Here is a 27785-nt window from a genome sequence, read left to right on the forward strand (position 1 = left end):
CAAAAAACTATTATTTGGTTGACATCTAGTTACTTTTTTTATCAAATTTACACTAGCAAGATGGTCAAGTTAAAAACACAACATGGAGTGATAATAATGAGATTCATTCTACCATAATTAGATACTACTTTGACAATTGACACACTGATCATTATAACCAAAGATACCCAACAAATTAACCTTGTCAATCTATTGTCTGTTTATAATGGTATGGCCATGTTAGTCCTGGGTACCAACATGTACTTTACATCCAATATTTTATTTATTATTATTTAATTTCAATTATTGAAATTTTAGCAACTGAGATTTAACTTATACCTTCTACAGTGAGGATAAGTCAAACTATATGTCCAGGCAAAACTTGCCATCGTCCATGATAAACAGCAGCAAGGTAGAGTACAATTTTTAGTAACTTATCACATTTTTGCAAAATACATTTCCAAGCTAATAATAATAATATAATTCTCATAATTTATTTTCTTAATATTGTAGGTAACAGACTCGATAATTTCACATGGATGCTCACATGGATGTTTTCTTAATATTGTAGGTGGCAATCTATCTTCAACTTTAACCAGACCTTTTAGTGTCCGAAAGTGCACATTTTGGTGAATTTACAACCTCTAACATATCAAGAAACTAGGTGGTAACTTATTATGTGAATTTTTGTTAACTCATAGCATAGTGGGTATATTTTGGGTATATTAGTAGTGTGCAAGTACACAATACTGTGTTGTAAAGGGTTTTTCACTTTCTTTTGATACAATGTGTTGATTATGCTATGTTAATGATTTATGCTTATTAAATGTTTTGCAATCTCTTTTCTCAATGTGTTTTTTATCGATTTGTAAGATGTGTTATCAGTTTGAATGAGAATTGGGGATTGTAAAGCAATATTGGGTTGGTACCGGGAGAATAATCCAATGAAAGCATTCTGGTACAAAAAAAAGGAGGCTAGTATTTTCAGAGGTATTTCCATGGAAAAAATGCACGAACCCATTCAAATAATAGCACCAACATCTGACCAGGTGGGGCCCACTTTTGTTGGCCATGAATTTGCTGGGGTGGGTCCTCCATAAACTGCCCTTGAAAATACTCAAGTGGGTCCCAGGGGTGTCACCCTTGGAAATGTTCAAGTGGGACCCATGTTCTCTCCCCTTGAAAATAATCTGGTGGGCTCCACGATGCTTCCCTTGAAAATAATCTAGTGGGCTCCACGATGCTCCCCTTGAAAATAATGTAGACAGAAGTCAAATTTGAAAGTATTTCCAACGGCCTTTTTTTCAAGGGTAGTCTCTTGAAAAAAGCTAGAAAATAGTATTTCCAACGGTCTCCTTGGAAATACTGACTATTTCCAAGGAGGGTATTATCAACGGTAGTATTTTCAAGGGTAGCGCTTGAAAATGGCGATTTTTGGGCTTTTTTCAAGGGTAATCCCTTGGAAAAAGCCATTTTCGGGAGCATGAAAAAAGAGTGAATTCTAGTAGTGAAACTACAAAATCAATAAAATTCTAAGTTGTCTCATGAAAATTTAAATCAATGATTTCAAAACGGATAAAAAAAAAGATAAATATAAATTTATATTATATATATTTGGACCATTAATAAAATTATATCATATAATACATCGATTCCTGATATGAATTTACATTTATACATATAATTTATTTTTATAATTATCGTATAAGATAACAGGTGCAAAAAAAATTTAACCACACCTAGATTCATTAAGTTAATGAAAAAAGTTATATCCATATTCATACTCAACAAGCTAATTAACCAACTCATATTTGTTTTATCACGTTGGTCTTATCAAATACCATAAACAAAGAGAAACAAATAAAAAATATTATTGAATTCTATCTCATTGATTTATCAATTTCGTGGGTCAGTTTTTCCCTAACTCAAAAGGGATATGACAAGTACTTAAGTTGAAACATGTGCAAAGCTCCAACCAACTCAAAAGGGATGTGATATGGCAGCTAGAAACCAGTTCTTACGTTGTTGACCGTTAGCTCAATGAAGTATTGTGTTTTTTCATCAATGTTATATATTTAATTTTAGAAAAATTAGTTATTGTTCGCATACAGTAACCATTTTGTTTTTGTCCATCCAATCTGTATCTAATTATGTTTTTTTAGCGTTCTCTCTTCCTTCCATTTACACCTGTTTTTTTTCCCTCGTCGTCTTCGTCCCACATCCTTCTAAACCCCCCTCCTTTCTCTCCTTCCATTCTCGTCTTAGTCCCACACTTGTAAAATTTAATTTAAAACCAAATATTGAAACTTCAGAATTTGGTAATATAGGCACCATATGTAATATACTACTTGCATATGAAATCAAATTAATAAATGCTTAAACTTATGATTATGATTACGATTATGATTATTATTATTATTGTTAGTATTACCAAAAAAAATGCTTAACTATTAATTCTGAGATTTTCTGATATGTAGAATTAGGATTTAAAACGCAAATAAAAAATTTGATCATTTAACACAAGCATCCAAATAAAAAACTATAGCATCGGTCACGTTTTTCAAGGAATAAAAAATATATATTTGTTAGCATCTATAAACATTTTTGCAAATAAATTTGGATACGAAAAATTGGTTTGCGTATTAAGAATAATATATATGGGTTTCACAAGCTATTATCATAATCCAAGTCAACTAAGTCAGTGCATTTACTTTGACGTACCACTTCTTTTTCCTATTTATGTCAGCTTAGCTTCGGTCCTTTAGCAGAAAACAGAGCAAGCTTAGCTAAAAGCTACCAGTTATGGCTTGGCTTCTTTTATTCCACCTTCTAGTGCTGCTTTTTGTTCCCAATTCACTTGCACAAACACAAGAACCACTTGGTTGCCAAACAACCTGCGGGGATGTCAATATCCCGTACCCATTTGGAATAGGCCAGAGCTGTGCGCTATCCAAAAAATTCGAGCTCAATTGTACCAGAAACCAAAATGGAACCTACAAACCTTTTTTTTCCAACGTGGAGGTGGTCAATATCTCGCTGTTTCCGAGCCAAGCTCGAATGAGAAACCAGATTTCTTGGCAGTGTTACAACAGCACGGTCAAGAATGTTTCCCGTACAGATTGGTCTCTCAATTTGACCAGAACACCATTTAGGTTCTCAAATACCAAGAACAAGTTAACAGCAATTGGTGCCCAAACACTCGCTTATTTCTACCTTCGAAATGGTGATAACATTTGGTATAGAACAGGGTGTGTTTCTGTGTGCTTAAGTATGCAGGGCCTTGTTAATGGTTCTTGCTCAGGAATTGGTTGCTGCCAGACTGCGATTCCTTTGGGAATGAACTATTACACAGTCCGTTTTGATCATAACTTCAACAATTCTAATGTCTCAAGCTTCAGTCGTTGCAGCTATGCGGTGCTTATTGAAGAAGACAGCTTCAATTTTAGCACCGCATACATCACAACCACCAACTTCAGGCATGAAAACAATGGCACAGTTCCTATTGTGGTGGATTGGGCCATAGGCAATGAGACCTGCATAATGGCACAACGTAATAAGACCAGCTATGCATGTGTTAGCAGCAATAGCAGCTGTGTCGACTCCACGAATGGTCCAGGCTATTTCTGCAGCTGCAACAAGGGGTACGAAGGAAACCCCTATCTCCTTGGTGGTTGCAAAGGTACTATAATCTGTTGTTTTTTTCCTCCCTCTTTCTTTCTTTCTTTCTTTCTTTCTTTCGTTCTTTCTATCTTTTATTTTTTTTAAATCAGATACTGCAATCCGTTGCTATAGTAATACATATGTTTAGTATCATTTCCTCTACAATCTTGAGATTTATGAGTCCTCTTTTGATCTTCTGATTGTCATAGATATTGTTCAGCTGGTATGATATACAAAGGATAGAACATAATTTATTGCAAAGAATTGCCTAATACACGGGTAACGTTCAGTGAGATCTGATATACAGTATTGACACTTTGACCGGCAGGTTCTGACAAACCCATCTCATATTTTCTGTGCAAAGCTGGAAATATCAAACTGTATTCATGTTAGATAAATGTCAGGTTCAATGTCATTCATGGTCCAATTTTTTTTTTCAAAGTTCGGTTCCATTTGCATCTTTTCATTTTATGAAATTCTCGGTTCTTGCAATTCTAGGGTTCTGCTTAGGTTTTGAGTCAGCACGAGTTTTTCAAATGCTGATTGTTTTAAATTCATGATTCAGGTTTAATTTGAGTGGTTTGACATTTTAAATTCTCATATTGTACTGGGTTGGTTTAATTATTGATTCACATCAATTTATGTGTCAACAGTAAAGATTTTCATACCTCTTGGGTCAGGAAGGTTGATGTCAGGATTGGTCCTGCAGAGTGCAGATCATGTCAAATAATTTTTAATAAAAGATTGAATTTAGGGAACAGAACTGTAACTATCTTCTGCTGGAACTAAATATGACTTCTCACATAAGCCCATAAGCTTTCGTGGCCCAAACAACGTCATAATTTATGAACATATTTCGCATAATTCATGTGTAACTTCTGTTTATGGTCCAGATTAAGCCCTCCAAATATAGATCTGATTTGCATAGTAATGTTGTACAAGGTGTTAATAGTTGCTGACAGCCTGATACAGGCGAACCCATGTAGAGTGTATATAGTATTTTCAAGAGCATTTTTAACATGAGTTTACTTAAATTTTCTGAACATATGGCAATAGTGAGGAATTGATATAATGAACTTATTATTACCTAGGTCATCATTACTAAACAACTTTCTGCAAATATATACTGTAACAATTATTTTATATTAATTGTTTATTATATATTTTGTAGATATTGATGAATGTGCCAATAACCCGTGTTCCAAGAAGTGCCATAATTTACCTGGCAAATATAAGTGCTCCTGCCCTCCAATCATGCGTCTGAAAAAAAATTCTGCAGCCGGAGACTGTGAATTATACATGCCATTTCTAATTGGTACTTAAATCAACTTTCTTTAATATAATGTTTAAGTTTATTTATTTCCATCCATTCAATTTCTAATACAAACTAATTATAAAACCAAAAAAACGTCTAAAATGACAATAAAAGTAAGATTATAGGAAGAACAAAGCGTAGATATATTGCCATGAAGCCAAATTGTACAGTTTCCGAGATTGGCCCTTATTCATGTTATAGACTATTAAATGCAGTGAACCACTGATGAAATCATAATGTGCCTTTCTCCTTGTCTGAAGAAAATTTTGAAACGATAACTGCCTGATTTCATAGACCAAAATGAATAATTAGCAATTATGCTTCAAACTAATTATACACGGATCTACAATATTGTAGGAATTGGCGTCAGCATTTTGCTACTAGTATTCATTGGGTTTTGCATGTATATGGCATTGGAAAGAAGAAAACTTTCTAAAGTCAAGGAGAAGTACTTTCAACAACATGGTGGTTGGATTTTGTTAGAGGAGATTAAATCAAACCTGGGGTTCAGTTTTACAATTTTCTCCAAACAACAAGTAGAACAAGCAACAAACAATTTTGATAGTTCAAATATCATTGGTCAGGGAGGCCAGGGTACAGTATATAAAGGTACTTTCAAAGATCAATTAATTGCCATTAAAAAATGTAAGATCATCAATGAGAGCAAGAAGAAAGAGTTTGGCAAAGAAATGCTTATTCTGTCTCAAATAAGCCATAAAAACATTGTAAAACTTCTTGGTTGCTGCCTAGAGGTTGAAGTCCCAATATTAGTGTATGAATTCATCTCATGTGGGACTTTATTTCACCATATTCATGATCAAAAACATAGATCTTCCATTACCCTGGAAACCCGTTTAAGGATTGCCCATGAATCAGCAGAAGCAATTGCTTACTTGCACTACTCAGCATCTCCACCAATCTTCCACGGAGACATCAAGTCTTCGAATATACTTTTAGATGAAAATTACATTGCCAAGGTATCTGATTTTGGGGCATCAATACTAGCTCCAACCGATGAATCTCAATTCGTCACTGTTGTGCAAGGAACATGTGGCTACCTAGACCCAGAATACTTGCAGTCATGCCAACTAACTGACAAGAGTGATGTGTATAGCTTTGGTGTGGTTCTTCTGGAACTTCTTACCAGTAAGCCAGTAGTTGATTTTGAAGCTTCAGAGGAAGAAAAAAATCTTTCATCGCGTTTCCTCGCTGCTATGAAAGAGAAGAAAATGGATGACCTTCTAGATGCTCAAATAAAAAGGGAGGAAGATGAGGAGATCATCTATAGGGTTGCTGAGCTGGCTAAGGACTGTCTAAATGTGAAGGGGGGAGATCGACCAACAATGAAAGTAGTAGCAGAGGAGCTTGATAGAATCAGAAGACTCAAAAACCATCCTTGGGAAAATACCAATTATGAAGAGACAGAAAATTTGGTTGGTAAATCATCCAGTCATATGGAGATGGAAAATACTGGTAATTTCAGTATAGAGAGGAATGTTGTTGAAAGCATTGAACTTGGCCGTTAGCTTGATGCAGCCCAAATGGTTTGTGTGGTTTTAACCTTTCTCTTCTCTTGTGTATTATATATGGATTTGCTTTTATTTTTCCCTTTTTTTCGTGGTGCGGGAGGTTATTCAGCAGTATTAGTTAAGTAGCAATGTTCCAATTATTTTCCCAGATGAATTGTCTCATGTGTACTATAAAGGTTGAGAAGCTTCTCTACAAATACTAGTACTGTTAATAATGAATATTCTCTGTTGCTTATGCTTACTTTTGAGTAGTGTTATATAATTGCTATATAGATATCTCTTATCAGACAAAATAATTCAGTTCATTTATCTTTAAATATGCTGAAAACTAATCCATAAATACTCAAGGAGCCAGTTATGTACATTCATATCAGTGTTTATTTTTAAGTAGTACAAGATTCTTCAGTTGGATTCTTCATATTGATATATACGCAACAACTATTTTTTAACCAGAATGATACTAACAGAATGATGCTAACAGTATAGTAATTATCAAAAAAGGAAAAAAAAAAAAACATTGGAGTACCAGAATGAGATCCTACGATCAGAGTGTAATGCAAAACCATGTACACTGGAAACCGACAGACTAAAAGAAGCCCCAAGTACCTGGGGTTAATCGCGCCAAGATATGAGGTCTTCTGACTGAATTCGTATTCCCTCAGGTGACCAATCTGAGTAGAATTGAATCGGACAGTCCGAAAATAGATTGGCACAAATCTCAAAGCACAAATAATCCTGCCCCGTATCCCGACCGTCTGAGAGTAAATCTAAGTCGTCCGTTTCAATTGTATTGAGTCAGGTACCTGGGAGGATACGGATCCCTTCTGACTTTGGGTCGAGAAACATGGATGGGGAAGCGCAAAAGGGAAGGAAAGAATCAAATGGGCTGGACTTTGGGTAAGTAATTAACTTCTCGTAAATGGGCCGGGCCTGATATAAGAACACGGATATAAAATTTTGTAAGGTGAGAGATGAGTAGAGGACCTGAACTTGGAGTTGACATGGACGAAAGGCGCGAATTCACATCACACACTTCCCGCGCCAACATGAAGATTTTCATGAAACAATGATTGTTAGATATTTCATCGAATGCAGCCACAATTGGACATAATAATAAAAATTTAATCATTAAATTTCGTTGGTCACATATTTTTGTTGACCGATTTAGTCTCTAAATCAGAAAATTCGAGTGGTGTACATAAATTAACGAAGAGAAGAGTTCAAATGTTTTTATTTATTATATCTGTATTATGTCCCTATTTTTATAAAATATTAATAATTCAAAATTTAAAATTTAAAAGTAAATATAAAACCAGTTGGAAAAAGTTAGCAACTAAATTTCGAATTAGAATGCGTTGCACGTTTATATACACAATATTGTACTGTAGAAGAAACTGTTACTTTCATTTATTAATCTATTCTACACGATGAAGGAAAAAGCTATTATGCTTATCACAATATTTATAATCTGGAGGGAGCACTATAGCTGAATTTTCAGATAGAATATATTACAGATAAATGAGTTATTAGAGCAAAATAGAAGATCAATATATGGAGATAGCTCGATGAGCGCAGAAATTAAGGAAACATTCATTGGCGTTGGAGCACAATTTCAAGCTATATTATTCTTCTTTTAATTTAACTCTACTTTAATTTTCTTTAATTTTCATTGGCGTTGGAGCTCAATTGTTTTGATGGAGGACGACTCAATTGTCAAAGTCCATTGTCCAATGGGAAATTTCCCATTTCTTGTGTATTTAATCGAGGACGACTTAGTCAAAGTGTTAGAAGATTAAAATGATCATATGGCTGCAAAATGAATATATTTTCTGGTCCTAAGCAAATTAAAGAAATATTGGTTGATCAAAATAGAATTCAACTTGTCCTAATAGAATCATATATTTTCAGTGGCAACGAATCAAATAGAATTCAACTTGTCCTAATTTGAGTTTGAGTTTGAGTTTGAATAAGATTCGAACTGAATTATATTTGATTTGTTTCGAATCGAACTAATTTTGAATCATATTAATTGCGAACTACACATTTTTCGAACGAAGTCAATCGAATTCTGAACTACAAATTTTTTTGAGAGCTCTAATTACACCAGTAGTTTATGTATTTTTTTTTTTGAGAGCTCTAATTACAAAATTAACACAGTTTCATTTTACCTTTTACGAATTCATACTAATAGATTATGGACTAGTTCAAGATTTTCCTACCTTTTACGCTGTTGGATTGATTAAAATCATGGCATAGACCTAGTCAAATGAAACTTATTCCATTGTTAATTTGTTACGCTGCTGAAATATTTTTCGATTATAAGTTAACATTATATTAACAATTTTGAGCTGTTATATAAGTTTGGTTCTTGCATTATGAAAATTAATGATTGAATCCATTAGTTGTATTATTTGAGATTCGAACGTAAATAGTTCGCGAATCAATTTTGAACGAATTATGCCCAGTTTGAGTTTGATTTGAATAAGATTCAAACCGAATTGGGTTTGATTTATTTCAAAACAAACTAATTTCGAATCGAACTAAACTCAAATCAAACTCAAATCGAATCACGAACTATGAATCATTTTGCCAACCCTAACCAAAACTACACAAGTTGTAATTTCGGATTAACTTTCCCTCAATAAGGTCGGTGTATAGAATATAGGTGTCATTATTTAATTTCTTATTTGCTCATTTCTACGGAGATTTCTTTGATCGGTATCAAGATCCGTGCAAATCTGAGTTCCGAATCACCAAAAGAGACTTGATGAACTGAAGACTAATTAAATATTCAAAAAAATAATTAAATTTTAAAAAATATCCAAAGTTGCACCAGATTTCAATATTTACTCAAACGGCAATTTTTTTGGAATTTCAAAACCAACCGTTTCAATTTTAGCACCAAGAAATCAGTTGACAATAATAGCATTCGTTGTAATGATGGTGTTCTTGCACACTAAGATGCACTGCGACGTCTCGACCAATGGAAACAAATTCCTTGGTGCACTTTTCTTCGGAGCAGTGATGATCATGTTCAATGGGTTTTCTGAGCTGGCCCTGAGAGTCATAAAGCTGCCGGGTTTTTTTAAGCAATGTGAGCTCCTCTCACTACAAGAAATATATCATTTTCGACGTATTGACTTGAGATATTGTGCAGTGTACACAAATGGTAGAAAGGAGGAGGAGAAGAAAAGCGGTACAAAATAGATCTCTAAGTAAGTAAGTAGTTAATTCTAATTTTTATGGCACTCTTGTATAAATTGTCTAGACTGGACTCACTGAAGAGTTATTTGTATTTGACATCTTCATTTTCTCCAAAAATGAATTATGAAATAACATTATGTTCCCTTTACCATCTCATTTAATTTCTTTTTCTAATATTCTTTAGGCTAGGAGCGATGGCATAAGTCTGCTAGTTCAAAAAGACAAGATTTATAATGTTTATGAACCTGTATACAATAATTCAATACTTCATTTGTAGAAGTGATCTTTGGATTTTCTGTACAAGTGAAATGTTATATATAATTATTGTTATGGATTTTCTGCGCAAATATTTTTTTTATATTTTTATAGTTTTTACCTGCGTTTTCTAATGCCAATATTAAATTTGAATTTTTTTTATTTTTTTGTGGTTTTTATCGGCGTTTTTTAAGCATTGGAAAAAGCCAAATAAGCGTCGGGAAAAGCCATATAAGCGTCGGGAAAATCAAAACAAGTATGGCGGAACTTTGCAAATGCCGGGAAAAGCAAACTTTGGGCGGTGCTTTGTAAGCGCTAGGAAAACCTAGGGAAGCTCCGGGAAAGACCTTTCCCGACGGTAGTATTGCCGGCACTTGTTTAAACGCCGGGATAGGTATTTGGTGACATTTTTCAGCACATTTGGTGGCATTTGTAAGTGCCAGGAAAGGGTAGTTTTCTTGTAGTGATTACCACTTCTATTTGACGTTGACGTTGACGTACCACTTCTATTTGATATTTATGTGAGCTTAATTAGCTTCAGTCCGGTAACTTAGCTAAATAGTGAAAAGTTGTATCTAAACCCCCAAGGCTCCAACATCTTTAAAAGAAAAAACTGAGATGAAAAACTTCCAATTATAGGTACTATCATGAAAAACGAAAAATTAACAAAACAGTTAATAATACTTGTACATACTTTAAAAAGAAAGTTATCTCAAATCTTACTTATTTCATATCATGAAGATTAGTGCTATTTTGATAGCGGCAAATCTGCAATTAGATTAGTCAGTGCATAGAGAAAATTTCTCTTCATATTCAATTTACTCATCTTTAGAATCTCTTAATAATTGTAGAAACTTAATAAATGTTTTAATCAAATATAAGTTTTTTGTATATAACTTGTGCGGGAGAAAGTCATATGTCAATAGTATCATTGTCCCTCATTTATAATGAGTGATGATATTTTATGGGCCCCTTAGTAAAGTACAATTATAATGCATGCAATATAACTGAAGTACAGTTATATATTTATAATTTACTTAAGAAACCAAAAAATGAATATAATACAAAGATGACACAGTCCGACTTTGTATATTATTCATAATATCATGTGGTAAAGGAATTAACACAAGTAATGTTATTTTTAACGTTACTTCTTAGTGGTCCAGGCATGTAGTTGAGAGCTAGCCTAGTGATCGATTTGGTGATATCCCCTGGTTTAACATTTTTTGTTTCTTCACAGGTGAACTCCTTTTTCCCAACCACCCATATGATCGGACGTTCTTCGACCACCTCTGTCGCGTCTCGCACAATTGCAGGGCCTCTTCCTTTTCTCTTTGGTGGTGGTACTTCAACTTCTGTCGGAACCATTGAACTGCCCCCAATTTCCAAAGAGGCATCGGTTGCTTGCTTTCTCTTTTTGTATGTAGCTGCCTTTGACCTTTTCAGAGCCGATTTCCGAGGAGGCATATTGTTCTGTCTACCTATAGAAAGATAAATGTTATCAAAATTAAATTTAGTTTTGAGTGTAACCAAGTTAAGTGTAACCCTTCATCATTTTGAATGAATTATGATAATATTGTCAACAAGAACCAAGTTTAACTTTGTTGTCAATTTAAGTGTAACCCTTAAGAACCGTTTAAGTAAGAAGAAAATTCAGAAATTAATGATATATTAGTTAATTACTAGTAAAATATTAACAAATAAATATGAGTATGATTAAAAAAATTGGATTAATCTCCTAGAATTGGTAAAAGTGTTCTCCAATTTCTTATTTACCCTTCAAGTCTTAAATTGGACTTATTTGTCCCTTAACTCTTACAATGATGTCTTATTTAACGGACACTTAATCAATTCTAAATTATCTCTAGTTAAATTATAAAAAATATTGATTAAACTTTGATTAAAAAAACTAGAAGACAAACTTGCCCTTTTTCTGTAACAAGTGTGTTACCAAATGAAAAATAGCTAAATTAGTAAACAACTAAGAGTTTGGAGATGTATTGAAGGGTGATGGCCAAAATTAACCCAAAATAATATGGATAAATTGTGTTATTTGCCAAAATATACAAATCGTAACCCTTTCTTTCTAATTTCAGAGAAGTGTGTGAATATTGGTACATGTTAACAAAAACCCATTTCAGCTAAACTCTAGCACTTGCATGCAATGAAAACAAAACCACATTTTTAAAAGTTTTCGAGTTGGTTTGCAACATAGAGTACTTAAACGAGAAATAAACAACTTGAGGTAATACGTTCCAGGTACAAATTACTTACAACCAGAGGTGCTGTTGTTGCAGTGTTTTCGAAACTGATGAGACCTAAAAGTCCAGCAAGGTCATCAATGGTGCTGCTAGAGAGGCGAGACAACTACTTGGGTTTTCTTTGAAAAATTGGGGGTCGATACGAAATGAGGGTATGGATGAGAGAAGCGGGGGAAGGGGTTTTAGTCGGGGGAAGTCTTTTTCTCCTCTGAGATATCTAACCGAAGGCGACAGGTAAATTATCGAATCTTTGTCGTTACATTAAGTTGGGCACGAATCATGATGAGAACATTATCTAGACACGTGCGCCATTGCCAATCTCAACCGTTAATGTTTATATCGTAGGATGTGAGGTATATTAGGGGCTCCAATATGATGATGACTTTGGAGGGAGATGAAATTTCGGGGGGGAATTATGGGGGGAAAACCTAATTTCGCAGCTATACAGAGAGCTTCTTTCACTTCATGTAATACACTGGTAGTGTTATTCGGAGGTCTAAAAGAGTAAGACGTGCAATGCACAAAGCTATTATTGCTCTGTTAATGAAAAGTCATCATTTCTCAGAAATCATCTGTTGTGCCATTGCTTACTTGATTAGGGATTTAGGGGTATAGGGATTTAGTAAATTTATTTGCACAATTGAATTTGTAAAATTTATACAATTTTTAATTTATGTATTTTAATTTACTATTTTTAATAAATTATGATTTTTGTATCTGAATTCACTATTTTGTTCCTTCGAATTTGAATTTACTATTTTGTAGAAAGAAGAGTAAATAACATAATAATAAATTTGCACTTATTTATACTGTAAAGTAATAGTAAATAAGGTCATAGCCATATATATGTATTTTAATTTAACATTTTGTAAAAAGAATAAGGTTTTTGTTTGTGTGTAACAACTCGTAATTGAGTTGATAATTAGATAAATCAACAGTACTTATAAAATTATTCACATTATTTTGGAATAAAATTAGTTGAAAATGATATTGACGAAATTTAGGACATAATCGATGATTGACGGTGTAAATTATATTATCATTTTATTTTGACAAGTGATGTTGATATAATGAAATATATAGTCTTCTCTAAAACACTTACACCATATAGATGAACATGTAACAAGAACTATGGTTGCATGATAACCTAAAGGATTGTTAATATAATTGCTTCCTTGATCGATCGAAACCGTTCAAATAGAAATTTATCGTAATTAATTGATTCTTGGAAAGTTTGATTAAGTTTGATGTTAATTACCCTATCCATCGAACCAACGGAACAACGGAATATCGTACGGCTATAAACACTTATCGCTAGATCGAGGCCTATTCGGGTCGAAAATGTTTTTTTTTATTTTATTCACTATGTTAAATTCTTTACTTTGATCATCTTGAAACCAATTAAACGAGGTTCTAATGCAAATCGACCGTTGAGATTTAAAGCGAAAACCAACGGTTGGGAAGTTATTAGAAGGTTTAAACACGCAAATGATGATGATATATTGATATTCAATAAAAATAACTACTACATGTATTATTTGTGTAGAGAATATTTTAAAAAATATATAATTTATATTTTATGAATTATTGATAACCATTTCTGTACATGCACTATAAAAAATATGCTTGACAGTAATTCTGAGCAGTTCGATAGGCAATCAATGGCTCTGATTCGCAATGGATGCATCCATCCGTAGGAATAAGAGCAAGGGCTTACTCTCCTCTCAAGTAACTAGGATTGGCTCATTCAAATCCGCCACATGTGATGGGGTTTTCTTCAATCAAGATTCGTGCATAATGGCATCAGATGGCTAAGATTTTAAAATAAACTGTACTTTACCGCAGTGGTAGCAACGGGGAGGGAGCAGATGCATCTGAGTAAATGCGAGGCAGAGGGCATTCAAATCGTTTGGACTTAGCATTTTTTTCAAAACCCTCTCACCTTTCTCTATTTTTCAAAACCCTACCGCCTCTCTCAACTCGCCATTTCTCCCTGGCGCAAACTCTCTCAGCTGCTCCGATACCCACCCGATCGGATCCCTCTCTCAGCCGCTCCGACAGCCTCTCTCAGCCGCTCCGACAGCATTTCTTTACTCTCTCGCCTCTCTCATCTTGAATAGAGGACGGCGGCTACTCCGTCGATCGGAGATCGGATTAGTTTCGACAAACAACGTGCCGTTTTCTGATTAAGGAGGTCGCAATCATGTATTAGGTACTCTTTTTAAGTTTTCATCGATCTAGGGTTTTAATTTTTCACCAAAATATGTTGTCTTTACCAGCAAATTTTTAATGTGAAATTAGGGTTTTCCATTTCAACTGGGTGAAACAGGTCTGTCTACAAGTTATAATTATATTTCATAATTGAAATGTGAAATTAGGGTTTAGGGATAAGTACATAGATTTGTCGGTCTTGGTTATTTTTGAATAATCGAGAAAGCACTATTATGTTTTCAGTACCATAAATTAGTTGTATCAATTATTAATTTGAAATAACTTGAATTATTTACGCAAAAATGCAAGTATCTGTTGAAGATATAAATAAAAAATGCATTTGTTGTTTAGTTTGCTTAATTCCTAATTTCTTTTTCTCACTTCTCTTAAACCAGATCTAAGCAAGCCGCATTTTATTCAAGGAGTTAATTCTGGTCCAACTCATCAGTAGATCGGAACACTGATGTAAGTGAATTATACCCCAAGCAATTAGCTCTTCTCATTGATCTAATTCATAGCTACGATACCAGTAATTATATTATAATGTTTTGTACATAGTATAATTAGGTTAGGTTTGTATTTACCGATGAGTCATTTCTGTGCATAGCAGTACCAATATTTTATTCTTAATTTAGATGCATTTTGAAAATTCTACCATGTTTGATTCAAGGGTTTCTGTTAAGGCACTTGTTTTTTTTTTAAGGTACTGAGAAGGAGTTGTTCTGTTATAAAAATGCAAACTATATTTAAATTCTATTCACTTAGAATCTATAATGAATATACATCATCAATATTTCCAATATTTTTGTACTATAGACTAAAGATTGGAGATAGATATAAAAATGACGTAATACTTGTGAATTTTCTCAAAAGACAACGATATATTCAATAAGTGTTAAATTTATACAGTATTCAATTGTTCATTTAGTATTGCATTTATTTACACAACCCATTACATCATTTTGATGAATTCATGAGCTGTTCAGTAACTAAACAGATTTAACAGTCACAGATTATCATGGCCGACACAGACCAGCGCCGGAAATCCCCTAGGCTCAAGCCCAGTACCGGGCCTGCTGACACGGGGATGATTCGCTGTCCCTTGCCAAAGTCACCACCACCCCAAGTTAGACGAGAACCTGAGAGTCTCACTCGGACTGTTCCAGTTGTGACTAGATCTGGTTGGCGACCCAGTAATAATATTTGGTCGAGACCCCCGCAGCCGCCGAAAAGGAAAATGAGGGATGGTTTGGGTTCAACAACCCAAGCCGGGATGGTTGCTCCGTCAAAGCCATCTGATTTGAATGCAGCGACGGGTTCAACAACCCAAGCGGGGACGGTTGCTCCGTCAGAGCCGACCTAGGCAGTGACAGTTGCTCCGCTGGCGCAGACTCAGCCACCCTCGGATGCTTCGCCGCCACTGAACCAGGCTGGGACGGCTGCTCCGCCAGTGATGACCCAGTCAGTGACAGTTGCTCCGTCAGAGCTGACCCAGGCAGCATCGGGTGCTCCGCTGGCGCAGACTCAGCCACCCTCGGATGCTTCGCCACCACTGAGCCAGGCTGGGACGGCTGCTCCGCCAGTGGCGACCCAGTCAGTGACAGTTGCTCCGTCAGAGCTGACCCAGGCAGCATCGGGTGCTCCGCTGGCGCAGACTCAGCCACCCTCGGATGCTTCGCCACCACTGAACCAAGCTGGGACGGCTGCTCTACCAGTGGCTAACCAGGCAGCGACGGGTGCTGAAATGCAGCCGCTGAAAAAGCCCAAAAGAAAAACACCCCCTCAATACCGGCAGGTACCGCCTAGAAGATCGAAGAGGCTCAATTGTGAAAAACTTGCTCCAACCCCTCAGCAATGTCCCAAGTCAGCCCCTAAAGCTCCAATCTCTGCTCCCCTCTCCTCCCAGAATAGTCCTGAGTCGGTTTCCTCGGTGAAAACCTTCCGTGGACCCAACCCCACCAATCCTAATTTTAAACCGAAGAAATCACTGCTGAGGCCAGAGGGATCCACCCCCCTCTCCTCGGAGTCATCTGATCAGGGGTGCCCGGGGAATGGTGGTAATCCGGAAGTATCCGTTGAAATGGTTGGAGACCAAGTGGGAGTTGAGGATGATGGTTGTAGGAGGGTCCGTTTGCGTCTGCCCCTAAGCTACTGTATAGAAGCTCGTGGCCTTTCTGGGAAAGAACTTGATCCTTTGGAGCAGAAAGAACTCTTTGGCAAGAAAATGAAGAGTAAAGGAAAGGGGAAAGGGAAGGGGAAAGGGAAGAAAGATGAAAAGCCTCGTGGAAGGGGTCTTGCCAAGGCTCGTGAACCAGCTCGGCCAGAGGGTAGACCTGAACTCTATGTTGTGGGTGACGCTGAGTTCAGGTCGTCTCCCAAGTGCACTAAGGTGGTAAGTACCATAAGGCTGCTGACAGTGACCGAAATGCCGGGACCTTGTAGGACATACAGCCGGTTCCCATCGCGGTCCAGAATAGAAATCTTGCGACGGTTCCTGCAAAGGTACTCATGGGGTCCTGGTCAAGATGAGGAGCGCTGTATCGAGGTTTTTGAAAAGATTGCTGCTGAGGCATACTGGAAAGACAATCTCTTGCCACACAATATTGATATGATGCACACGGAGAAGAATTTCACGGAAGCTTTGGTTAACACACTTTTAAGCATGGGAAAGAAAACCAAGGATAACGAAAAAGCTCGCAAAGATTTGGCTCTCTTGTGCAATCGACCCAAACAACACCTAACCTCTAGTACCACAACCCCAGGAAAGATTAAAAAACCGAAGGCACCATTCGCACTTTCACAAGCGCACAAGAGGCTAGTTCTAACTTGGATCAAAGATAAAGTCAAGTTCCCCGATGGCCACGGATCGAACTGGTCAAGGTGTGTTAACTTAACAACAAACAGCCTGTTGGGGATGAAGAGTCATGATTGGCATGTGTTCATGGAGCGTCTACTACCCGTTGCATTTCGAGATTTTGTCCCTGAACCCTTGTGGGATGTTCTATGTGAGGTTTCAAGCTTTTTTAGAGAGATTTGTGCCAAGGAACTGGCTCCATCTCGTATCGACCAATTAGAAAGAGATATTGTTGTCACAATTTGCAAAATGGAGAAAATTTTCCCCCCGGGTTTCTTCAATTCTATGCAACATCTTGTGGTTCATTTGGCACATGAGGCTAGAATGGGTGGACCAGTAGGGTCGCGATGGATGTATCCATGTGAAAGGTAAGTTTAAGTCTAAATTGTCTTTTCTATTAAACTATTGTAATCATATAGTAGTATATTACTCAACTCAAATACACTTTTGCATTTTAAGGCGTAACAAAGAACAACGGCTGAGAGTGACCAACAAAGCACGTGTTGAGGGATCAATCGTTGAGGCTACCATAGTCAAAGAGATTTCCACTACTTCTAGGTGTTATTTTGAAGATTTAACAATTAAGGACCCAAAAGGAAATGAAAAATGTAACACTTCGAGGGGATTCCTTTCGATTTTTGACAAAACTGGTCATCACATTGGTAGAGAGAATTGAAGGACTCTCACTGACGATGAATATAAGGCAGCACACACTTATGTCCTACTCAACTGCCCGGAGATCTGTGACAAATACTTGGGGTACAATATTATTATTTATCACTTCCATTATCTCTTAATATACAAAAGGTGCTAATAGAAGTGCTGAATCGATATCTGATATCATGATATTCAATGATTTAACTATTATTTATGACTTAAATTATTATTTTAATAGAGCTCTTGGACAATGTAGGGAGTTTGATGCAGTTATGCTCAACAAGGGTACCACCCCGGAAAGACTTTGGAAAGCACGTCAAGATCTGTTCGCAGAGTGGTTAAGACAAAATATAATACAAGACCTTGAATGCGACCCATACATTCGAAGGGCAGCAATGAAACCACTCAAACGAGTGAGTTGTTATGAAGGGTACGAAATCAATGGTTACCGCTATCACACTGAATCTCATGGGCAAGACAAGTGTTCAAGAAATAGCGGGGTTTGCATCAAAGGAGAAACCGAATCAGGTGGCACCCCACAAGACTACTATGGAGTTCTCGAAGAGGTCATTCAGCTCACATATGAAGGAGGCAACAAGGTGGTACTCTTTAAGTGTTATTGGTTTGATATAACAAATGGTGTAAAGGTCGACCGCCAACATGGGATTGTCGAGGTTAAACACGAGTCTCGGCTGAAAACTTATGAACCATTTGTATTGGCATGTCAAGCAGTCCAAGTAAGCTACCTTCCTTATGCTTCAATGCTTCTTGAAAGAAAAAAATGGTGGGTTGCGTTCAAAACATCCCCGAAAGGCCAGTTTCGTCATGATGAAGACGACACAAACCTTGAATTTTACCAAGAGGAAATGGGGGCAATTCCCATCGAGGTTTCGAACGGACCAGGTTTTGATTGGGATAATGCCGTCATTCAAGAAGACGAGTACGACCTAGTGGACGACATCATGGAGGTCACACCCCCACGCGCGACGAATGATAGCAATCCGGTAGAGGATGGTGAGGAAGATAATGACATGGATGAAATGGATCAAGCTCAGCAAGAAGCTTATTGGGGTCAATTCTATGAATCGGAGGAAGATGGTTTTTAATTGGTAAGCACTCACCTTTTTTACCAATTACCACAGCCTTAGACAGATGCTGTTACTGGCGCATAGTATAGATGCTTCAATACTATGCATTTTGTTCTTGTGTTCTATTGTGGCTCAGTTAGTGGCACATAGTATAAATGCACATATTAATTTAACATGATCTAATTGCTCACAAATATTCAAATTTTTTCCACATTATCAGCAACTATGCCTATCTGATGCATGTGCGATTGCTTCTATGTGAGGTCAGTGCATTGCCGTATTATTCCTTTTGGTCCTTATTATGTTAATATTAACATTTAACATTCAATCTTATTTTGCTCATAACAGTATGCTTGTAGAAGGGAACAACTTAGAATTAAAACATCACAAGCATAAAAAAAACTCTATCAAAAAACTCTAAAAACCATCACATGACTGACAACCAAAAACATCATCTACAAATAAACAAATTACCCCATCCCTAGGGTTATATTTGTAAAAAACAGTAATGTCAAACCAAACTAGTCATCTTGACCCCCTCGTGGGCGTCTCTTCTTTTTAGCCGGGAAATATCTGACCCGTTGCCCATTATTGTGCCTTTCCACCCCTTTCCAAACTCTCTTGCTTCTCCTCAGTCCCAAACTCACAGGCTCTCCTACTGGGCCGTAAGGGTAACCGGGAGGGCTCTGTCCAAACAAATTCACTTCTTCATCCGAAGAGCCAATCTCATGCACTGGAGGATCCGGTACTCTCCATTCAGAACCATCTCCGGGTTGAGTCACCACTGGCCTGTTATAGATTATTAACCCGTCAGCCCCTTGCACAATAACGGGCACCGGGTTAGGATTGGGATGATTAGAATGAGAATTTCGATGATTAGGATTAGGATTTTCCATTCTTTAAATTGTTTTTTTCTAATCCTAATGAAAACTCTAATATGGTGTTTGTTGCATATTAGATTACTACTATGGGGGAGAAGACAGCAACAATTTCTAATTAAATAGTGTCAAGGCATAAACCCTTCATTGCCCAAGCAATGAATTCAACCCTTCACATGCCACCCTTTCATAAACCCTTCATAAACACTTGTGTTTTTTTCATTCCAGAATCTACTGGTGACACCCCTTCACATCCAATGCTAATTAATATGTTTTTTTTTATATTAATTTTTCGAATTATAAAATTGTATTATGTTGTGGATGTTAATTACAAGCAATGAATCCACCCCTTCAAATGGCACCCTTTCGTTTTTTTTCATTCCATAATCTTCACAAGCTAATTAATATGGTATTTTGGTTATTAGTATTTCAAAATATAACATTGTATTCTGTTGTGGTTATATTAATATTTCGAATTTATGTGATTGTTGTATTAATATTTATTGTGTCACAAATGGAGATATCAAATTTAGGTGTGTCTCTCTTTCTAAGGGTGTCAGAAACAATTGCAACGGTGGCCCTTGCTAATAAATTCCTCCTTTTATAATAAAATAATATAAACCGAAACTTAGAAAACATTAGCAACGGTGCCCCTTGCAAATAGTTAAGCCCTTCACAATAAACTGATATATCTGAAACCTAAACTCAATTGCAACGGTGTCCCTTGCAAATATTCTTGACTTTAATAATAGAATAATATTAAAAAATATGGTTAAACATTTGCAACGGTGGCCCTTGCAAATAGATATCGTATTACCAATAAAATATTATAAATAGCATCCTAAGAACTTATGCAACGGTGGCCCTTGCAAATAATAAGGTCTTTCAGAATATAATAATATAAAAACCCACTCTAAATACATTTGCAACGGCGACGCTTGCAAATAGTTTAGGCATTCACAATTAAATAATATAAACACAATTCTAAACATTATTTGCAACGGTTGCCCTTGCAACAAATGTGTGTCTGGGGTGTTTGGGGTGGGTCTTATTATTTGCAAGGGGGAATATGTGACATTAGCAAGGGCCAGTGGAAGACATTAGCAAGCGTGATTATTTGCAAGCGCCTCCCGTTGCAACAATATTAATTTAATCAGCGAAATTCAAAAGCTCTATTTCTATTGCAAGGGGGCTTCCTACGCTTGCTAATAACGCTTCCTACGCTTGCTAATATTGGGGATTCTAGTAGTGGGAGAAGAAGAATCCACTACCCATTTGTTTATATTATGTCCTCTTGCTAATGCTATATGGTCTTGGATTGCCCAACACAATGGCTTTCTATTTAATTGTGAGACTTTAGAAGATCTCTGGATATTAGATAGATGCATTCCGCTTAAAGATAAGTTATTAGTAGAAATGATTAGAGCAGCTGTCCTCTGGTCTATTTGGCTTGCTAGAAATAAAGTCTGCTTTCAAAATACATCTGTACCACCCCTTACCAGTATAGGCACTAATATAATCTCCTTAGTATCCTTTTGGTGCAAAGTTAGAAATGATGAATCTTATTTCAAGTTAACCTTAATAATGCCTATGGATGTTTATAATTTGAATCAGGGAGGAGGACTGACAATTTTGTCGGTTTCAGATACCCAAGTAGAGCAAACTTCTCAAGGTACAGAGGACACAGGACCTGGGTCAGGGGGACTGGGGCTTTCTGACTTCCTCGTAGCCAGAATGGAATCTGACTCTGAAACCAACCCTTCTAATCCAGTCCTTGCAACATCTGATGAGTCCTATATGGACTGTGCCTCTGCATCTTCAGACTCTGTTATTTTTTAGTTATTTTTTGTTCTTTAGCTTTAATTTCCTTGTTTCGCAATATGTCATTTGCTAAAACTTGCTTAGCATTTACTGTCTTTTATGCCGTTTCTATCTTTTGATTAGGTTCAGTGAGTGTTTACACTCATTGCTTTTTGTAATGAACTTTATGAATGTTTCTAATGAAACTGGTGGGGGCTACCCACTTTTATCAAAAAAAAAAAAAAAAAAATTGTGTGTGACTGGTCACATGCATGACGAGTATTTTATTATTTCTTCGATTAATTTTATATGCCTTCGATACTCCGAATCCAAGTTAGATCGTAAACTTTGAATCCCCAATAAATAGGAATTCGTATCCTCTGAGATATGTCAAACTTTGCGTGACTTTATAGAAAATTCCAACCATTTAAATACGTTATGCATGAATCTCAAAGCACACATAATACTGACCCCCTACATCGCCCCGAATAGGCACCGAACACGTCGGTCACACAAAAGTTGAGATATTTCAGAGGATACGCACTCAATCAAAAGGCGACCTTCATAAAAAATCGTTATGGTTGAATATTTGTGATCATTCGTGTGGAAAATAATATTATTTTCCCAACAAGAAAAAACCTAGATTAAAAAATTTCTTGTCGTATTAATAAATTTGTACTTTAAACGTGTATATATTACTAAATAATATTAAATAACACTAACTCCAAAACCTATCGAATAGATTTCAAATGGTGAATCCAAACCATTTAAACCAATCTACTTCATTAGTTGTGCGTTTATATGCAAAATTTATAATTTTTTGAATTTATTTAGTATCAAAACAAGGGGTTAAATGTGAGAGTTTTTAAGTTAATTTTAATGCAATTATTTTTTAACATTTGTTATCACTTGACTTGATACTAAAATAATTTGAAAAAAATAAAAAATTTGCATGTAAAAACATCACTCATAAAGTAAATTGGTTTGAATGATTTGTATTAGTAGTTTGCTGTCTATCCAATAAATTTTGGAGTTAGTGTCATACGACCAAAATTTTTATTTATAGCATACAAAAAAAAAAAATCAAAACACTCTCATTTATGGAGATTCCAGATTTACCGAGACCGCAAAGTTAATATGCGGACAGGGGCAGACGCAGGATTTTTGTCAGGGCGGGGCAATAATCGGATGCAAATAGTTTATCGGGTTCAAACCCAATAACTTATCGGGTTCAAACCCAATAGCTTATCTGGTACAATTCAACATAACAAAAAAAATACCAATCAATATAATAAAAATCCTAAATTACTTGAAAAAAATCAACAATTCAAAAAAAAATAAAAAATAAAAACATTTTGGTTCAACTAATTTTCGCTATTTGGGATCAGCGCCTATTTGGGCTCCGCTAATTTGTTTCGCTCAGAGTTTATATGAGCTCCGTTCTGTCTATTAGAATTCCAAAATGAATTATAGGGGAGCAATTTGAATTCCAGGGAGGGGCAGCTGACCCCCCCTGTGCTACAGTAGATCCGCCCCTGACAGCACCATCATATTTCGGCAATGATATCTACAAACTTCCTTCACACCATTTCATATATGAAATAATTGGGCTTCCTACCTTATAGAGTTCAATAAAATAAACAATTTCATCGGCCTATCTATTCTTCTTTTCAATATCAGGTACAGAACTTTAATTTATATTTTGTCAATCTAACAAATAAAGTCATGTATGTGTGTATTTTGTTTTTATCATCAAGCAATATGAAAAATATTTATCAGCACGAACTGCTGTGTTGGTTATATCCACTGGTATCTGCTATAAAGTGTAAAGTGTTAGATTGAGATATAATGATAGAAAATATCGTTTGATGGGCATACATTATGCAAAATAATCTTTAATAATAAATAATGATAAAAACAGAATAATCTATATTTGTTTGACAAAATAGGAAAGGCAAGATAGATCCTAAATGGAAGAGATCAAAACCTCCCTCAATCAAGAGTTTGGCTGAATTGCTGAAATCGAAACACAGGTAAAGACTAAGAAATATATAACCACAAAAATATTTTCTAAAAATTGTAAAACAAAATTAAAGAAATAAGATGGCCCCTTTATGAATTTATCCAATTTTATGAAGAAAAAAAATGATCGTCCAGCCGACATATTTATTAATATCCAACTTTAAATATAAATATTCAATTATATTAAGAATTCAAAGTTTTTTTAAAATTTATCCAAACCACGTAATAATCTTGCGGTTTGAAATAAAAATTTCAAACCGTTAGATTATTATGGTTTGGAAATTTTTCTTTTTTTCTTTTCTCTTTGGGCCAATTACATATCTCAATTTGATTTCAAGTTAATTTTTATTAAATTATTTTATCAAAGACCCTAGAAGTTTAATCGCCGATAGTTCTAAATTAATTTTTATTACAAAGAAGTCCAATTAGATATATTTTATTTTATTTTGTAGTTATTTTTCACCAAAGACTCTAAAAGTTTAATCGCTAATAGCTCTAAATTAAATTTTATCACAAAAAAGTCTAATTTGATTAGTTATATTTTATTTTATTTTGTAGTTATTTTTCACCGAAGATCTTGAAAATTTAATCGTCGATAGCCTTAAATACATTTTTATTACGAAAAAGTCTAATTTGGTTAGCTCAATCAAATTTTATTTTGCAATGGTATTAATTCAAACTTTTAGATACATATTATTTTATTTTATGGTTTTTTTTTATCAAAGGCCCTAGAAGTTTAATAGCCAATAGTCTTAAATTATTTTTTATCGCAAAGAAGTTTGCCATGAAAATAAAATAAACAACACACTTGTTTAGTTTAACGTAATTTAGCATAATTAGCATAATTTAGCGTAATTAGCGTAATTAGTGTAATTAGTGTAATTAGCATAATTTAGCGTAGTTAGCATATTTTAGCATAATCAAGTGTATTTTAGTATAATTAGCGTAATTTAGCTTAATTTAGTATAGTTAGCATAATTTAGTGTAGATCATTGTTCCGTTTGAATTTTGAAATTAAAGATATCCATTCAATGTACGGACCAGCACTATGCATAGTACGATAGCTCACTCTTAAGTCTTAACATATTTTATTTTTAATCATAATTCATTCTTCAATAAGAATTGCAACAAACCCAATTGGTGCTTCTTAGCAGCGCTATTAGTTTCAAGAGTCGGCACGATATATAGCGATATTGACAGCGGAGTCGCGAAGATGCAAAGAATCGCTTTTTGATCATTTAATTTTCGTCACGTTTATTTTGTCGAAAGAATCGTTAGGCATGAAATTACAGACAAGCGGGCAACTCGATCGGCACCGCAACTACGGAAGTAACGTTTATTTTGCTTAACCCAATATTTCATGAAAAGAAACGAACTTAGACGCTAAGACAGAGGTATATACCATATACGCACACCATTAGTTATCTGACCATGTGCACAGCTGCCGCCTCTATTTTAAAGAAACTGGTTGTAAGATTAAAAATAATAATAATAATAATAATAATAAATTAGCCAACCGAATTTGCAGCTAATATATAAAACGCGACATGTTTCTCACAGTAGAAATTCGAATTGCATTTTTTTATGATAATTTCAAAGAGGAGGGCTCAAATTATTGTCACATTGATTTAGCGTGTAAATCATACTTTATATTTTTATCTTTTATTTTATTATACAAATAGTCGACTCAAATTCGTTCAACATGATCTTCATATTAAAATGTATTTAGAATAAAATTTATATATTCTTCAAAAATTTCTTACTATTTTTTATTTTTTAAATAGTTATTACCAGCTAGCTGAAAAATCTGACCTCATTGGACGAATTCGTCATACCCGATATCGGTGTTGTAAATAACGGTAGCGGTCGTCAGAGGGACGGGGCACCGCCAAGCAATTAATCGGTTTGCTGTCGATTAATTAAAATTATGTGGACAATTTAAATCTTTATTAAATTTATGTATATATATCATAATTTATTTAACTCATTAAACTTATCAAATAAATTCAATTTAACTTAGTTTTATTATTATAAATGATACTAGGGTGTTTTTAAGTTCACGAAGCCTCTTGGTGAACTCAAGTCTAAAACTCATCAAATTGACTTTAAATTACAAATTCGAACTGTTGAAATCTGCTTACCTTACAAGTGATGTGTCTACATATGAAAATTTTAAACATTCAAATTAATTTAGTATAAAGTAAGCAGTCAAAATTTTAAACATTCAAATTCATTTTTTGAACGTTTTTTTTATCACTAGACTCTATGCAAAATTAATTTTCAAATTAAATATTTTTACATGTAGACGCATCACTCGTAAAGTATGAGGGTTTTAACGGTTCAAATTAGTCATTAGAAACTGATTCAATGGATTTTAAACTTGAGTTCACCAAAGAATTTGGTGAACTTAAGAACACCTTAGTTCTACTCCTCAATCTCTGCATATTTCTTTGTTGTTTGTTGAAGAACTTTTATGTTTTTCAACACAGTTGCTGCACAAGATCTAGCACAACACATTCTGGACAAGAATAGTGTGGAGTGGACACGTCTTGCGGATATTTTTATTATAGAAATTAATAAAATAAGAAATTCCGAAAATAGAAAAGAAGTATGATTTAGAATATCTATATAAATATTAGGACCAACGCTCGCAATTCAAACATTTAGATCAGATTCAATGATCCCGATCTAATATTAAATTTTTTTTTTTCATTTCGCATAATTTTCAAATTTGCTGTAAGATTCTAAGCCACAGACAATCAAGGAGTCCTATCCAAAAGGAATAATTTTAGGATAGTAGAAGAAGAAGAAATATTTTCACCAGAAAATGAAAAATTAAAACCGGCAAATTTAACTTAATTAGCATAAACATTGCAATCTTTAAGTACTTGATATATCTTTGACGAGGGACAAGAATTTATAGAAGTATGTCTTCAACAAATCTGAAAAATCTCATATATTGATGGAACCTATATATGGGAGCGTTAGAAACTGGATTCCGGTAAAGTCCACAATTATGCAATTGAGCCTCAACTTTGAATTCTAGTAACACGAAAACTTAAGTTTTCCATGTCTTGAAGAATACTTTGATTTTTCTTCAGTTTCTTTGTCATTAAACCACCAAGGAAAAATAAATTAATGGAAATCCCAAAAAACACACCAAGGAAAAGAAAGGTAAAAACCCCATAAGCCATTTGGGCTGCATCAAGCCATTTTGTTCTCTTTCATAGCAGAGAGAAATTGCCACGAAAGACCTATTTTTCCTCTGAAGCATCAAAATCAATTACTGGTTTACTGGTAAGAAGTTCTAGATGAACTGCACCAAAGCTATACACGTCACTGGTATGACTGCAAGTATTCTTTGTCTAGGTACCCACAGTTTCCTTGCACAAGCGTGGAAAATTGAGATTCATCGGTTGAAAACTTGATGTCTCTGTGGAAGATTGGTGGCGATGCCAAGTAGCACAAGTAGCATAGGAAAAGTGCTTCATCGGTTGGAAACTAGAAGAACACACTTACTTCAAATTTTACTTTTAAATTTCAAATTATTAAAGTTTATAAAAATGAAGACATAATAAAGATATAAAAAAATGAAGACATTTGAACTCTTCTCTTCTTTAATTTATATGCACCACTCGAACTTTCTGATTGAGAGAGCAAAGTCTGTCAACAAAAAATATTTGACCAGCGAAAATTTAACGATTGAGAGAGCAAAGTCTGTCAACAAAAAATATTTGACCAGCGAAAATTTAACGATTAAATTTTAATTATTATGTCTATTTTATGTGAATCATGGAAGAGAGAAATATTCAATTGATGTGTCGTATACGTCTCAACGTACTCTACAAGTTGACAATACTATAATATATTAATTGTAGAAATAACAAGTACACACAAGTTGTCATACGCTGCCACCAGTGCTGCCTCGAATCAATTCGATCTTAACAGTCTTTCGGAGAAGGCTTGAGCAGGATTTGATCTTCAAGTCAAAAAGGTATGAGATGTAACAAATAAAAACTACGGGTAAGCACAGAGGATCAAAGCTCACAATTTTTTTTGTTTTTATTACGAT

General features: G+C 35.0%; 1 protein-coding gene and 1 pseudogene across 2 annotated transcripts in view; both read left to right on the forward strand.

Moving 5' to 3' along the window:
- Positions 1-2763: 2763 nt before the first annotated feature.
- Positions 2764-6702, forward strand: LOC144561712 (wall-associated receptor kinase 2-like). The gene is made up of 3 exons (XM_078310779.1): positions 2764-3658; positions 4811-4954; positions 5312-6702. Exons 1-3 carry the CDS (start codon positions 2782-2784, stop codon positions 6478-6480), a joined length of 2190 nt encoding a protein of 729 aa, XP_078166905.1. The 5' UTR covers positions 2764-2781; the 3' UTR covers positions 6481-6702.
- A 3784-nt stretch (positions 6703-10486) lies between these two features.
- Positions 10487-27785, forward strand: part of LOC144561713 (wall-associated receptor kinase 2-like) — an 85663-nt pseudogene continuing 68364 nt past the window's right edge. The window contains exon 1 of the transcript XR_013513913.1: positions 10487-10503. The product of XR_013513913.1 is annotated as a wall-associated receptor kinase 2-like (transcript). The remainder of the gene's footprint in view (positions 10504-27785) is intronic.

The sequence above is a fragment of the Carex rostrata genome, chromosome 11 (assembly GCF_964058835.1).
Source record: "Carex rostrata chromosome 11, lpCarRost1.2, whole genome shotgun sequence".
Taxonomy (NCBI): domain Eukaryota; kingdom Viridiplantae; phylum Streptophyta; class Magnoliopsida; order Poales; family Cyperaceae; genus Carex; species Carex rostrata.